An 11,908-nucleotide genomic window follows, 5' to 3' on the forward strand; every position below is an offset into this window, starting at 1 on the left:
CAGCCTCTTGAGAGGTTCAGCCTCTTGTGCAGAGCAAGGACTTCCTTGGCCAGAGGTGATGGCAGAGCATTGTCTGTTCCTGCCCAGGTGCAGTGATGCTCAGGGAGTGGGTGAGGGGATGGACGGGCTGCACCTCCTGGCTCTGTTGTGGCTCACTCTGCTCCTCTTGCTCCCCTGGCAGTCTCTACCAACCTGCCTGTGATGGTCTTCATCTATGGTGGTGCCTTCCTGGTGGGAGGGAGCCAGGGAGCCAATTTTCTGGATAACTACCTGTACGATGGCGAGGAGATCGCCGTGCGGGGCAACGTCATCGTGGTCACCATCAACTATCGCCTGGGGCCCCTGGGCTTCCTGAGCACGGGAGATGAGAACATGCCAGGTACCACCACTGCTCCCTCTGTGTCTGGGGGGGACCCTGTGCTGGGTCAGCTTTGCTGTGCCCTTGCTCAGTGGTGGGTGCTCTGTGCCGCTCAGGGAACTACGGGCTGAAGGACCAGCACATGGCTATTGCCTGGGTGAAGAGGAACATCAAGGCCTTTGGGGGTGACCCAGAAAACATCACCATCTTTGGGGAATCGGCCGGTGCCGTCAGTGTCTCCCTGCAGGTGAGTTGTCTCTGTCACTCCCCACTAGAGCCACTTCTGTGTAAATGGGGGAGAGGGACCCCTTGGCACTGTGACACTTTCCTCCCCAGGCTGGGTTCACTAGCTGTGAGGTGATCAGTGGGGTCTGGCACACCACGGTGTCTTCATGAATTCTTACCTGGAACCCCTTGTTTCCATTCTGCACCCCAGAGCTTGTCCCCGAAGAACAAGGGCCTGTTCAAGAGAGCCATCAGCCAGAGCGGTGTCGGGCTCTGCAGCTGGGCCATCCAGAGGGACCCGCTCTACTGGGCTAAAAAGGTAATGTGCAAATCTTGTTGAAGGATTATAGCTTCCTAAAAAGTAGTTCCCTCGAGGAGAGCATAACTAGTAAGGGATTTGGCAGGAGCCATGTCCAGCAGGGCTTTGGAAACGTGATGCTTAGAGATTAAAACCAACCACAGCTCTTCCTCTGTAACCCCTATCTTTGGGAGGTAGTGCTAGGAGGTTTCTCTCTGCTCCCACAGCTTGGAGAAAAGCTGGGCTGCTCCACAGACAACACCACCATCTTGGCCAGCTGCCTGCGTGCCGCTGATCCCAAAAAACTGACTCTGGCCTACCACCTGCAGCTGACCAACCTGCCCAGTAAGTCCTCCAGCCTGCACTGTGATCCACCACCCACTCAGGGCTCCCCAAACCTCTGGCAGGACACTGGGGTAATTGCCAGGAGTGCTGAAGCAGTGCTTGTGCCCTTCAGAATGGGGACAATAATGCCAAATCTTGCAGTCACCCTTCCGTAGGCAGGTGCACATTGTGCTAGATGAGCACAGCCCATCAGGCAGCAGTTGCACAGGGATTGTCCAAGGGTCATGCCTTGACTCCAGAGAAGCTGTTTGGGCTTCCTTGTCTGTGGAAGTAGCAAGAGCAACTCCCGCACGCGGCTTACAAACAAAATACAATTGACCACATCCCTGCTATTTCCATTTGAGTCGCTGGGTGGAGTGTGGGACTCACACCAGGAAGGGAACGCTGCTGCTTTTGCTGCCTATGAGGATTCCTTTCCCAAGAACACTCCTCTTGCTCTCCTCATGCTCCTGGTCACTATGAGCCTTTAGCGTTGCTCAGGACAGAGATTTGGCCAAGCCACTGCTATGCACATGCACTGGCTGGAGCTGGCAGTCCTGGCAGTCAGAGAGCATGGCCAGACGGGATAAGAAGTTTAGCTCTTCCCTACACTGGCTGGGCTTTTTGGGAAGGGACTTGGTGGAGGAGAGGATGTTACCCCCTGGTAACATGGCTGCCAGATCTCTTACTCTTCTCTTTCACCCACAGGCACAAGGTTTACCCTACTTCTGGGTGACATCCTGGCTGTGCTGAAGTCACTGCTCAAGCTGTCATTCACCTCAGCCTGTTCTTTCCACAGCTCTTTGACTCTTGGGATATGCCAGACCACACAGCTGTCTGTTCTCACCTCCTAACAGACTCTGGGTTTGTCTCCTGCTGCAGCTGCCCTGGTGCACACCCTGGCCCTGACTCCTGTGGTTGATGGAGATTTCCTCCCAGACATGCCAGAGAATCTCTTTGCCAACGCTGCCGACATTGACTACCTGGTTGGGGTCAACGACATGGACGGGCACATCTTCGCCGGCATAGATTTACCTGACATCAATGCCCCACTGAGGAAAGTCACTGCGTAAGTGAGAGAGGCTCTGGAAACCCTCAACAGGAGGAATCTTCTCTTTAATGTAGCTCCCAAACTGAGTGCTTAGACCTGAGTGGACAGGGCTCGACCTTCAAAACAGGGTGTCACTCCGAGTCTGAGTGCCCAGGGCTTGTGTGGCTGAGTCCAGAGCCTTCAAGAGAAAGGGCCAGGCAAGAGTTGTGCCCCACTGGAAGCTGCTGGTCAGTAACTAGTTGATATGGCTTGTCTTTTCAGGGAAGAGATCTACAATTTGATCAAAGCACTGACCGTGGACAGGGGCGAGGCTGGAGCCAACGCCACGTACAATATCTACACCCAGAGCTGGGACAAGAACCCGAAGCAGGAGGACATGAAGAAGACAGTGGTGGAGCTGATGACTGACTACATCTTCCTGGTTCCCACACAGTGGACCCTGAACCTGCACCTGCAGAACGCCCAGTGAGCACCTCAGCCCTCATAGGAAGACTGAGCTGGACTGGGGGAGCAAAATGCTGCATTCCCAGCAGAAGGGGCTGAGGAGCAGGTTAAGAGAGCTCTGCTCTCCCCTTGCTTAGCCAGTCTCTTTTGTTTCCCTAGGAGTGCCAAGACATACAGCTACTTGTTCTCCCAGCCATCCCGCATGCCTGTCTACCCCAGCTGGGTTGGGGCAGACCATGGTGATGACCTTCAGTATGTCTTTGGGAAGCCCTTTACCACCCCCATGGGCTACTGGCCCAAGCACAGGACCGTCTCCAAGTACATGATCGCTTACTGGACCAACTTTGCCAGCACTGGGTGAGTGATTCCTGTTCCACAGCTGTGCTTTGCTGCAGCCCTTCAGCCTGCTGCCTTTGCCCAGTAACTTCTCAGGATCATTCCCCAAAGCAGGGTGTTCTCTGTGTTTCTGTTGTGAGCTGGGTTCTGTGTCTCCCAGTGGTGGAGTTTGCTCTGGGTCCTCCCAGTCTATAGCACGCCTCGGGGGACAGAAGGAGCATTTTCAGAGCTTGTGAACTCTGCTTATACTTAATGATGAGGTTCCTTCCTTAATTGTGGTGTTCATACAGGACTTAAGTCCCTGCATGTAGCCAGGGATGATGCCAGTGGGGGCTGATGGAAGAGACTGCAGGTTGGCAAGTCGTTCCCGGCAGGCAGAATTCCTATTGCTTGTCCCAGTGTCAAACACTCTGTGTGCACTCACTTAAGGCATTATCCACAAGCTTCCATGATAAAACTGAACTTGTGTGTGTCTCTTTTTCCCAGTGATCCCAACAAGGGGAATTCAGACGTGCCCGTTTCCTGGCCAGCCTACAGCAGCCAGGGCACTTACTACTTGGAAATCAACAACAAGATAAACAAGAACTCCGTGAAGCAGGACCTGAGATCCCGGTTTGTAACCTTCTGGAACTCGGTCTATCGGAGCCTGCCCCAGGTTGCCAACATCACCCAGTCAGGGTTGATGTTCTGAACCTAAGAAAAAACACCTTTTAAAGATAGTTCATTAAAAGCTTGCTTGTAACTGAGTGACTCTGGTTCTCCTTGTGTTTGCCGTGACAGGATTTTGTCACTAACCTTAAGGCCAGGAAGGAAGGGACGTGTGTGGTTAGCGAGTCCCCTGACCCGTGACACAGCCATGTCCTGGGCAAGCAGCTCTTGGGGCAAATTAAACTCTCAGCTTAACCCTCATACCCTCCACCTCTCGCGGCATCAAACACTGGCAGGATGAAGGCTTAAGTTCTTAGGAACCAAAGGCTTATTTTACACCAGATTCCTTGCATGACTTCGAAACTCATGACTCCAAGTTATTCTCCAGTAGTCATTGGCATAACTTTAATGCAGCACGAGCAAAACAGTGGTTGTATGAGCTGCATATGAGCATGTGCTCAGTACCGAGGGCTCTTGGCCCAGGGGTTGTTTTCCTTCATTTTCTTTTAACCACGAGCAGGACAGGGGACAAAACAACCCACGGGGGCGGTGATTCTGCTCGGGTTTAGGGCCACCAACTCGAAGTAGTTCACGGCCGCCCTCAGGGCCCGCCCTTCGCCCACACGGGGTCCGTAGGAACCTTCGTGCGGCGGAACCTTCGTGCCCGGGGTGCGGGGGACGGGGAGCGGCGGCGCGGCCATGGCGGCGGGGCTGCAGCGGGGCCCGCGGGGCTCGGCCGTGCTGGAGCTGCCCCGGGCCCCGCGCCTCGTCTGTGTGGAGTACCCGGGGCTGGTGCGGGACGTCGGGGCCATGCTGAGCACGCTGGGAGGAGAGCAGGGCGTGTCGCGGGTGAGCGGGGCTGTGGGGCGGGTGGGGGCTCGCTGGGCAGGGGTGTGCGGGCAGCCCGGGCCTGGCCCTGGGGAGGTGGGTGAGGCCGGAGGGGGTCGGGGACAGGGAGAGCCCCGCGGTGGGACCCTCGGTGCGAGCCCTTCAAAGCCAGCAGGCTCCGGGCATGCTGCCCCCGAGCAGGGATTTGAGGGGTGTCGGGCGGGATCGTAAAACCCTAGAATGGTTTGGGTTGGAAGGACCTTAAGGCCCATCTCGTTCCACGCCCCTGCCATGGGCAGGGACACCTTCCACTATCCCAGGTTGCTTCAAGCCCCATCCAGCCTGGTCTTGGACACTTCCAGGGAGGGGGCCCAGCTTCTCTGAGCAACCTGTGCCAGGGCCTCACCACCCTAACAGGGAAGGATTTCCTCCTAATATTCAGGATATTATCTTTCTCATTTATTTATTTCTTCCTAATACCCGGGATGGGAGCAGCTGCACATCCCACATGTTGGCTGGGCAGGGGTGGCAGTGTGTGGGGCTGGGGCTGGCACAGGCAGAGGGGCAGAGGGGCTGTGTGGGTGGGATGCTCACGGGGCTGTGCCTGCCCTTGCTGACAGATCTACGCCGACCCTGCCAAGAGGCTGGAGCTGTATTTTCGCCCCAAGGACCCCTATTGCCACCCCGTGTGTGCCAACCGCTTCCCCACCTCCACCATGCTGCTCAGGGTCAGGAGGAGGAGCAGGAGGAAGAAGCAGCTGGACACCGAGGAACAAATCCAGCCAGAAGTCCAGTTTGAGATGGAGATCCTTGGGATTGTCACCACTGTTTACAAATTTCAAGGTAAAATGCTTGGGTTTGTGTCCATGTGGCTTAGAGATGAGGATATTTGATGGGAAAGGGAAGTGTTTCCCTTTAAACAGCTCAGAACTGGAAGGCAAATCAAGTGTCCTTACTGCAGAAACCTTTACATAAACTTAGCAGACTCTTAGCTCCTGAAACTTTAGTGTGAGAAATATTGTTAAATATTCTCATATAAATAATATATAATTATAATATAATATATTATAATATTATACTATACATATATATTATAAATATACATATAATAATGTATTATGATATATTATTATATATTCTATTGTAATATTATAGTATATTGTGTAATATAAAGTATATATCATATCATTATATCTAATATATTATATAATGGATATAATATATCATTATATTATATATAACTTATTATATTATGATGTATTGTAATAATATAAATGTTAATATAATTAATGTACTTCACAGTGTTTTAACTTCTGTTTCTCCCAGGAATGTCTGATTTCCAGTACCTGGCAATGCACTCTGGTCCTGATGGCAAACAAACCTCCATGTATGACAAAGTCCTGATGCTCAAACCAGAGAAGGAAGAGTTCTTCAACAGGGAATTACCTCTTTACATCCCACCACCAATTTTCTCACGTCTGGACACTCCCATTGACTATTTTTATCGTCCAGATATTCAGCACAGGTCAGTGCCTTTACATCATTCATGGATTTCACCTGTTTAAGCTGCTGCCTTGTTCTGTTTTATCCCCCTTGATTTGACACAACAGAGGCAAAACCCCCCCCCAAAACATGACAGTCTTTCATGGTACCAGTATGTGATAAGGGAGTTTGGGCCAAAGTTAAACCAGCCCATTGCTCATGTGGCTGAGTCCCTCCTTGCCTTTCCCTGTTCCTTAGGGAGGGATACAACAACCCCCAGGTGTCTGGTGAGAACCTGATTGGCCTCAGCAGGGCCCGTCGCCCACACAATGCCATCTTTGTGAACTTTGATGATGAGGAAATCCCAGCTAAGCCACTGGATGCTGCTGTACAGACCTGGAAAAAAGTGTGCACCAATCCTGTGGATAAAAAGGTGGAGGAGGAGCTGAGAAAGGTGGGTGCCTTATTCCTGACTTGAGCACTCTGCTGCAGCAAGCTCTGGAGGAAAAACTGCATTTTCTCTGAATTCCCCAGAAATTCTTGGTGATTTTCACTGACTGATACAGCAGGTTTCAGTAGATGCTGCTGACACTGCTGTGTTCAGTTCAGTCCTGCAAATCAAGATTTGAATCTGTAGCCAACTCGAGTTCCTTTTTGTGCGATGGGTTCTTACATTGCTGTTCCAACAGCTCATATTGAGGGGCTAAAGGCCCTGATGCTGCACTAAATCCTCTTGGAAAGCTGATCTGCCATTGGTGACCCACTTCCCACTGTTCTGTGGTTGTTTCTGTGTCATTTTAGCTCTTTGAAGTCCGTCCGATCTGGTCTCGGAATGCAGTCAAAGCCAACATCAGTGTCCACCCGGACAAGCTGAAGCTGCTGCTGCCATATCTGGCCTATTACATGGTGAGTGGTACACCTGTGAGCAAGGGAGCAGCAGCTGGGTGTTCCTGGTCCTTCACCACCTCTGAGGTCCTACCACTAAGTACCTGAGCTTAATATTATGTAAAGAGACAGAGGGAAGGAAAGCCTTGCCTTGGAACAGAAGTTAAAGCCAAGGAGGACTCAGTACCTGTTTGCTCCACTGGTTCTAATCAGCTTTGCAGGTCAGTTCTGATTGTCCACCTGGAAATAGTAGCAGAATTTTTTCCACAGAAACACCTGACTGTGACCTTGCAGGTTAGTTTTTAAAAGCACACAAATATTTGTGTTTTTGATGCACTGATTGCCCATGTTCCAGTGGGCATAAATAAATATTGGCATGGCAAGTTGAGGAAAGAGCTGGGAAAAGAAATAATCTTTGGGCAGTGAGGGGAATATTAGAACTTTTCAAGAACCTTTGCACCCCTGTACTGAAGAAAGTGCAACACTGTGCTGCTTTTCTGTAACCATCTTCCCCCATGTGTGTTTATGCAGTTGACAGGTCCCTGGAGAAGCTTGTGGGTTAGGTTTGGGTATGACCCCAGAAAACACCCTGAAGCAAAGATTTATCAAGTACTGGACTTCCGAATTCGCTGTGGAATGAAATATGGTAAAAGGGCCCAACCCACAGAGCTGCTCTCTCTGCTTTCTGGTTAATCCTGGTAGTAATTTTCTTTTTATTGTTTTTCAAACTCTTTTGCCATATTTCTGCTCTAATGTCACCTTTTGAGCTCCTTGCTTACTGTAGTTCTCTCTAAACTCCTTTAATACTTTATTTCATAGTATGCTATATGTATTTCCTCATTTGGCACATTCCAGACTCTGACTTCCCTCCTTCATGTGTCCCAAGCCCAAATGGATGTAGCAGACCATCCTCCCCCTTGCTCAGGGAGGCACTGAGCAGGAATTCCGGTGCTTCCATAGTAGCTTTTCCTTAAGGACCTCAGCATCCCGTGCAGGATTTTGGGTCTTGCACCTTGGACATGGGGTACCCCTGCTCTGATTTTGCAGAGGGCAAGTTGAGGAAAAGGAGTTTCTGACATCTAATAAGTCCATGACAGAGCTGGCATCCACTCATTGACATCAGGTCACATTTTCTTTCCAAGTTAAAGGGTTTTATTGATCTCTTCTCCCAACCTTGCTAAAGTCAGCATATCCCAAAGACCAGCCTGCCTTTCCCACATTAGCCCAGCCCTTGTGTTACTGAGCCAAGGATATTCTGCAGGGTGCTTGCCCTCAGTTCATTACTGGTTTTCCTTTTTCACCTCCAGGTTATGCCCCTAATGACATGCCTGTGAAAGCAAAACGCAGCACCTACAACTACAGCCTGCCCATCACTGTCAAGAAACAAGGTATGTTGGGCCAGCAGAAGGGCTGCCTGGTCTTCTGGGTCTGTGTGTACCCCACCCTGGTCACAGGTGGTGAAGGGTCTTCTCTGTTCTAGCTGAGCCAAAGCTGGAGCTTGTTTTCTGGTTATGGTACGGTGCTGCCGTTAAGCCAGGAGAAGAATCTCCTGCTGGGAAGTGGTGTGGGAGTCTTGGAAGCATGTCTGGCTGAGCCACAGTGTCTGTTAGCAGGCAGGAGGGAGTTCTGTGCTCAGAATTAGCAATGATGGTGCAGAGAAGGGGGAAGTTCTCTTTTCTTTGTTAAGGGAGAGTAGAAAAGGTTAAAATTACGAACAAGTACACGCTGTGGAAAAACACAACAAACTCAGCACCTTCCCTCTGACTGCCCAGTGACATCTCTGAAGAATGAACAAAACTCAGGCAACCATAATTGCTGAGTTGGTCTGGTTTTGTTGAATCAACAGAGAGAAGTGACAGTACAAGGTTGTCTCTAATAGGATTGTCTTTGTTTTTGTTTTTAGTCAGCCACACAGTCAGTGTCCACGACCTCAAACAGGGGCTGGGTACAGCTGGTGCATCTGGGGCAAAAAAGCCCCCCTCCAGCAGATATAAACTGAAGGTAAGCATGACTCTTATTTATTGAAGTAGCTCAGTGAAATAGGAGTGTTTCCTGGTTTATCAGTCATCAGGGGGACAGCTGTGAGCAAGCTGATGTCCTCAGGTTTGCCTGGGAAGCTGCTATTTGTACCTGGCACTCCAGGACTTCACCTGCTGTGCACTGAGTGTATTTCTTACATGCTGCAAGGTAGGATTGGTGCTCTCAGCCCTGGTGTGAGGTGTGATGAGCATTTGGCTTCAGTTGATAAAACTGGAACTTCATGGGTGGTGAAATGCAAAAAATCACCGTGTCTTTTATCAGGTCATGCTGCAAAATCCAGCAGGGTGGAATAAATAAATGAGTCTTACTCTTCCATTTTTGCTAGAATGAAAGCCACAATGCAGTGTTATGCAGTGACAGGCTGCAGGCAGAGCTGCAGGTTGAAGAGGTGAATGAAGTGTGTTCTCTGCACAGCAGTGCTGTTGTTTCTATGACTGCAGGGAAATTTGGGGGCACTCCTCATCCAGCTTTATCTTTTGCCACATGCAGACATTCCTTAGAACTGATTTGTGTTGGAAGTGCCTTGTTCTTGAATCAGCCCATGAGAAGTACCTTTCAGTTACCCCAGAGCTGTCCTGTTACACCATAAAATGTACATGAATCCTTTCCTTCTTTCCTTCTTTTTAGGAATCCATCTACGTTTTCCGAGAAGGAGCTTTACCCCCATATCGACAGATGTTCTACCAGCTCTGTGACTTGAATGTGGAGAGGTATTGCACACTGGCAGCTGAGTGTTGTGTTAGAGACAGATTTCAAAGCCTATTGCTTGTACCCTGTCCCTTCACCTCTCTCCCCTTGACCAGGAACATCGGAGGTTTTTAAGTTCTGAATAAAAGTAGAACAGACTTTTCACGCATGAACTTCCTTTCCCATATGACAATTACCTGGATAATCAACTGTGCTATTCCAGCTCAGTGAAATGGCAGTAAGCCATAGTCTGCCTCATTTAAAGCCCACACCTGAGTGCAGAAGACTAATGTCTCCTTCCCTTTTGCTGCTTTTCAGCCTGCAGAAGATCATCCACCGGAATGACGGCACAGAGTCGGAATGCACGGAGCGGGATGGGTGGTGCCTTCCCAAGACCAGTGATGACCTGCGGGACAGCATGTCCCTGATGATAAAGCAGATCATCAGATCCACAAGGCCTGGTAAGGATGCTTTGAACATCACCCTGTTGTACTGCCTTCCTGATGGTGTGGAGATGTTGTAGGCTGAGGGGAGGATGGTGAAGTCAGCACTGGGGCAGAGGCTTTCCTGCATCTGCCTCCTCCTTTGTGCTACCCCTCGGTGTTCTTTGTGTTGTAGCTGAGGCTGTTCTGCACTGTGAAGGTGGGTTGGCATTAGGAATGACTGGAAGTAAAGGTTTTCTATTTCATCTTCTCAGTGTCACAGCCTTCAGGTGTTAAATGTCTTTGCACAGTGATAATCAAAATCTTATTCTTACTGATGTATCTGTTGGTGGCATTTTACTTTTTTTGTCATTACGGACTGAACAAGAAGTGAGGAAGTTGTTTGTGTGTGATGCTGGGCCAAAGCAATAATATCTCAGTGAATTAGGTCAGAATGAGCTGGGAGAGGAGGCACAGCACTACAGCTCTGCTGCTGTTCTGCTTGCTTTCCTGGAGTATGAAAAGGATTGCTTTGGGCTCGATCAGATTCTAAGATGTGCAACATTAGCTGTGCCCCCGCGGCTTCTGCCTTCCTCTCCCCTGTTGTGTGAACTCTACTGCAAATGCCCCCAGGTTTCACTGAGACAGGCATCACAGTGTCTTTCTTTCTCCCCAATTAAGCTCTTTTCTCAAATACAACAAGCAGTGAAGACTGCAAAGAGCAGCTGGCATACGAGTCTGGAGAGGATGAGGAGGATGAAGAGGAGGAAGAAGACTTCAAGCCTTCTGATGGGAGTGAAAATGAAATGGAGACAGAAATACTGGACTATGTGTGAACTGGGTGAGCAGTCTGGCTGCTGTGGACAGAACTGTCTCTTGCTCCTTGAGAGCTGAGGGTTCAGATCCATGGCCAGGATCTGGGAAAGCAGAGCTTGTACTACAATGATGCCACTCTCTCTGCACTGACTGCTGGTGGCCATCATTGTGGATGTTTGGGAGTCTTTGCCTACATTTTCATAACTGCTGGCTAAGAAAGCCTCCAGCAAGCTCAACAAACTCCCCAGAGTGAGCCCAGAATCCAAACCAGCTGGTAATACACCAGGATAGAGGAGAAGCTGCATTCCCACCTCTCTCCATGTGTGGGAATTGCACTCTGTCCAGGTTGGTGGCTGTGTGGAAGATGGAAAAGGTGCCTGAGGAGATGCTGGAAGAAGCACTCCAGCATTACTGGAGTCCCTAAGGCAGGTTCTGCCCTTCTGGTTGTCCAAAGGGAATGAAAATACTGTGCCTGCCTTCAGCACTGAGCATTGCTGGCCATTTTGGAAATAAAGCCAGCAGGAAAACACACAGTCTGAGTGTGAATAATGAATAATTCCCTTCCTGGGATGTAGTGTATGTTGTCCTCACTAGCTAATGCACTTCTCAGTCCTGTTTTGACTTCCCCAGTAGTTAACAAGGACTGAAGGCAGCTGGCAAAGGGGCAGAGCTTCAGGTTCACAGTTTGGCCACGTTGGCCATTAGTCTGGCACCACCAGCTGGTACGTTCCCACCTGGGCACAGAAATTAAAGATCTGTGGCATTTCGTGGGTCTTGTGCATTCCTCAGTGTGTTACAAGCACACCTGAAGCTAAGCTTTCTTTCATAACAGGAGTAAGGCCTCCTCCTCCTGCATTGAGGAATGATGCCTCAAACCCAGGCAGATCACTGCCTTCAACCCTAAGGACTGGTGCATTTGCTCTTAAAGCAACTGCTTGTAGCAAAAAGAGTAAAACCAGCAAATTGCCACTGGAAAATGCAACAGCCCCAGGTTCAAATGAATATGGTTCATTTGAAATTCAGGCCCTGGTCAAAAACAAAAAGCCTGGTTTTTAGTTCAAACA

The 11,908-nt window shown here is 49.9% G+C and overlaps 2 protein-coding genes across 2 annotated transcripts in view; both read left to right on the forward strand.

The window, feature by feature from the left end:
- Positions 1–3,735, forward strand: part of CEL (carboxyl ester lipase) — a 6,767-nt gene extending 3,032 nt beyond the window's left edge. Inside the window, exons 2-9 of the mRNA XM_039388471.1 lie at positions 182–379; positions 475–605; positions 795–902; positions 1,109–1,226; positions 2,088–2,274; positions 2,518–2,721; positions 2,860–3,057; positions 3,523–3,735. Coding sequence (XP_039244405.1) covers positions 182–379; positions 475–605; positions 795–902; positions 1,109–1,226; positions 2,088–2,274; positions 2,518–2,721; positions 2,860–3,057; positions 3,523–3,727 — 1,349 coding nt within the window. The 3' untranslated portion in view covers positions 3,728–3,735. The remainder of the gene's footprint in view (positions 1–181; positions 380–474; positions 606–794; positions 903–1,108; positions 1,227–2,087; positions 2,275–2,517; positions 2,722–2,859; positions 3,058–3,522) is intronic.
- A 623-nt stretch (positions 3,736–4,358) lies between these two features.
- On the forward strand, positions 4,359–11,611 carry GTF3C5 (general transcription factor IIIC subunit 5). Its single transcript, XM_027739604.2, has 11 exons — positions 4,359–4,533; positions 5,133–5,355; positions 5,839–6,037; positions 6,253–6,448; positions 6,796–6,900; positions 7,411–7,525; positions 8,187–8,267; positions 8,783–8,880; positions 9,547–9,629; positions 9,925–10,067; positions 10,710–11,611. Exons 1-11 carry the CDS (start codon positions 4,384–4,386, stop codon positions 10,862–10,864), a joined length of 1,548 nt encoding a protein of 515 aa, XP_027595405.1. The 5' UTR covers positions 4,359–4,383; the 3' UTR covers positions 10,865–11,611.
- The last annotated feature ends 297 nt before the right edge of the window (positions 11,612–11,908 follow it).

This window comes from Pipra filicauda, unplaced genomic scaffold, assembly GCF_003945595.2.
Source record: "Pipra filicauda isolate LSUMZ 115617 unplaced genomic scaffold, ASM394559v2 scaffold121_size3267253_pilon, whole genome shotgun sequence".
Lineage (NCBI taxonomy): Eukaryota > Metazoa > Chordata > Aves > Passeriformes > Pipridae > Pipra > Pipra filicauda.

Bases quoted from the DNA above. Each gene is read 5' to 3' on its own strand.
- GTF3C5 (XM_027739604.2), top strand. From the start codon at position 4,384: ATGGCGGCGGGGCTGCAGCGGGGCCCGCGGGGCTCGGCCGTGCTGGAG. The intron at 4,534-5,132 runs GTGAGCGGGGCT...CCTTGCTGACAG, and splicing joins GAGAGCAGGGCGTGTCGCGG to ATCTACGCCGACCCTGCCAA. The intron at 6,449-6,795 runs GTGGGTGCCTTA...GTGTCATTTTAG, and splicing joins TGGAGGAGGAGCTGAGAAAG to CTCTTTGAAGTCCGTCCGAT.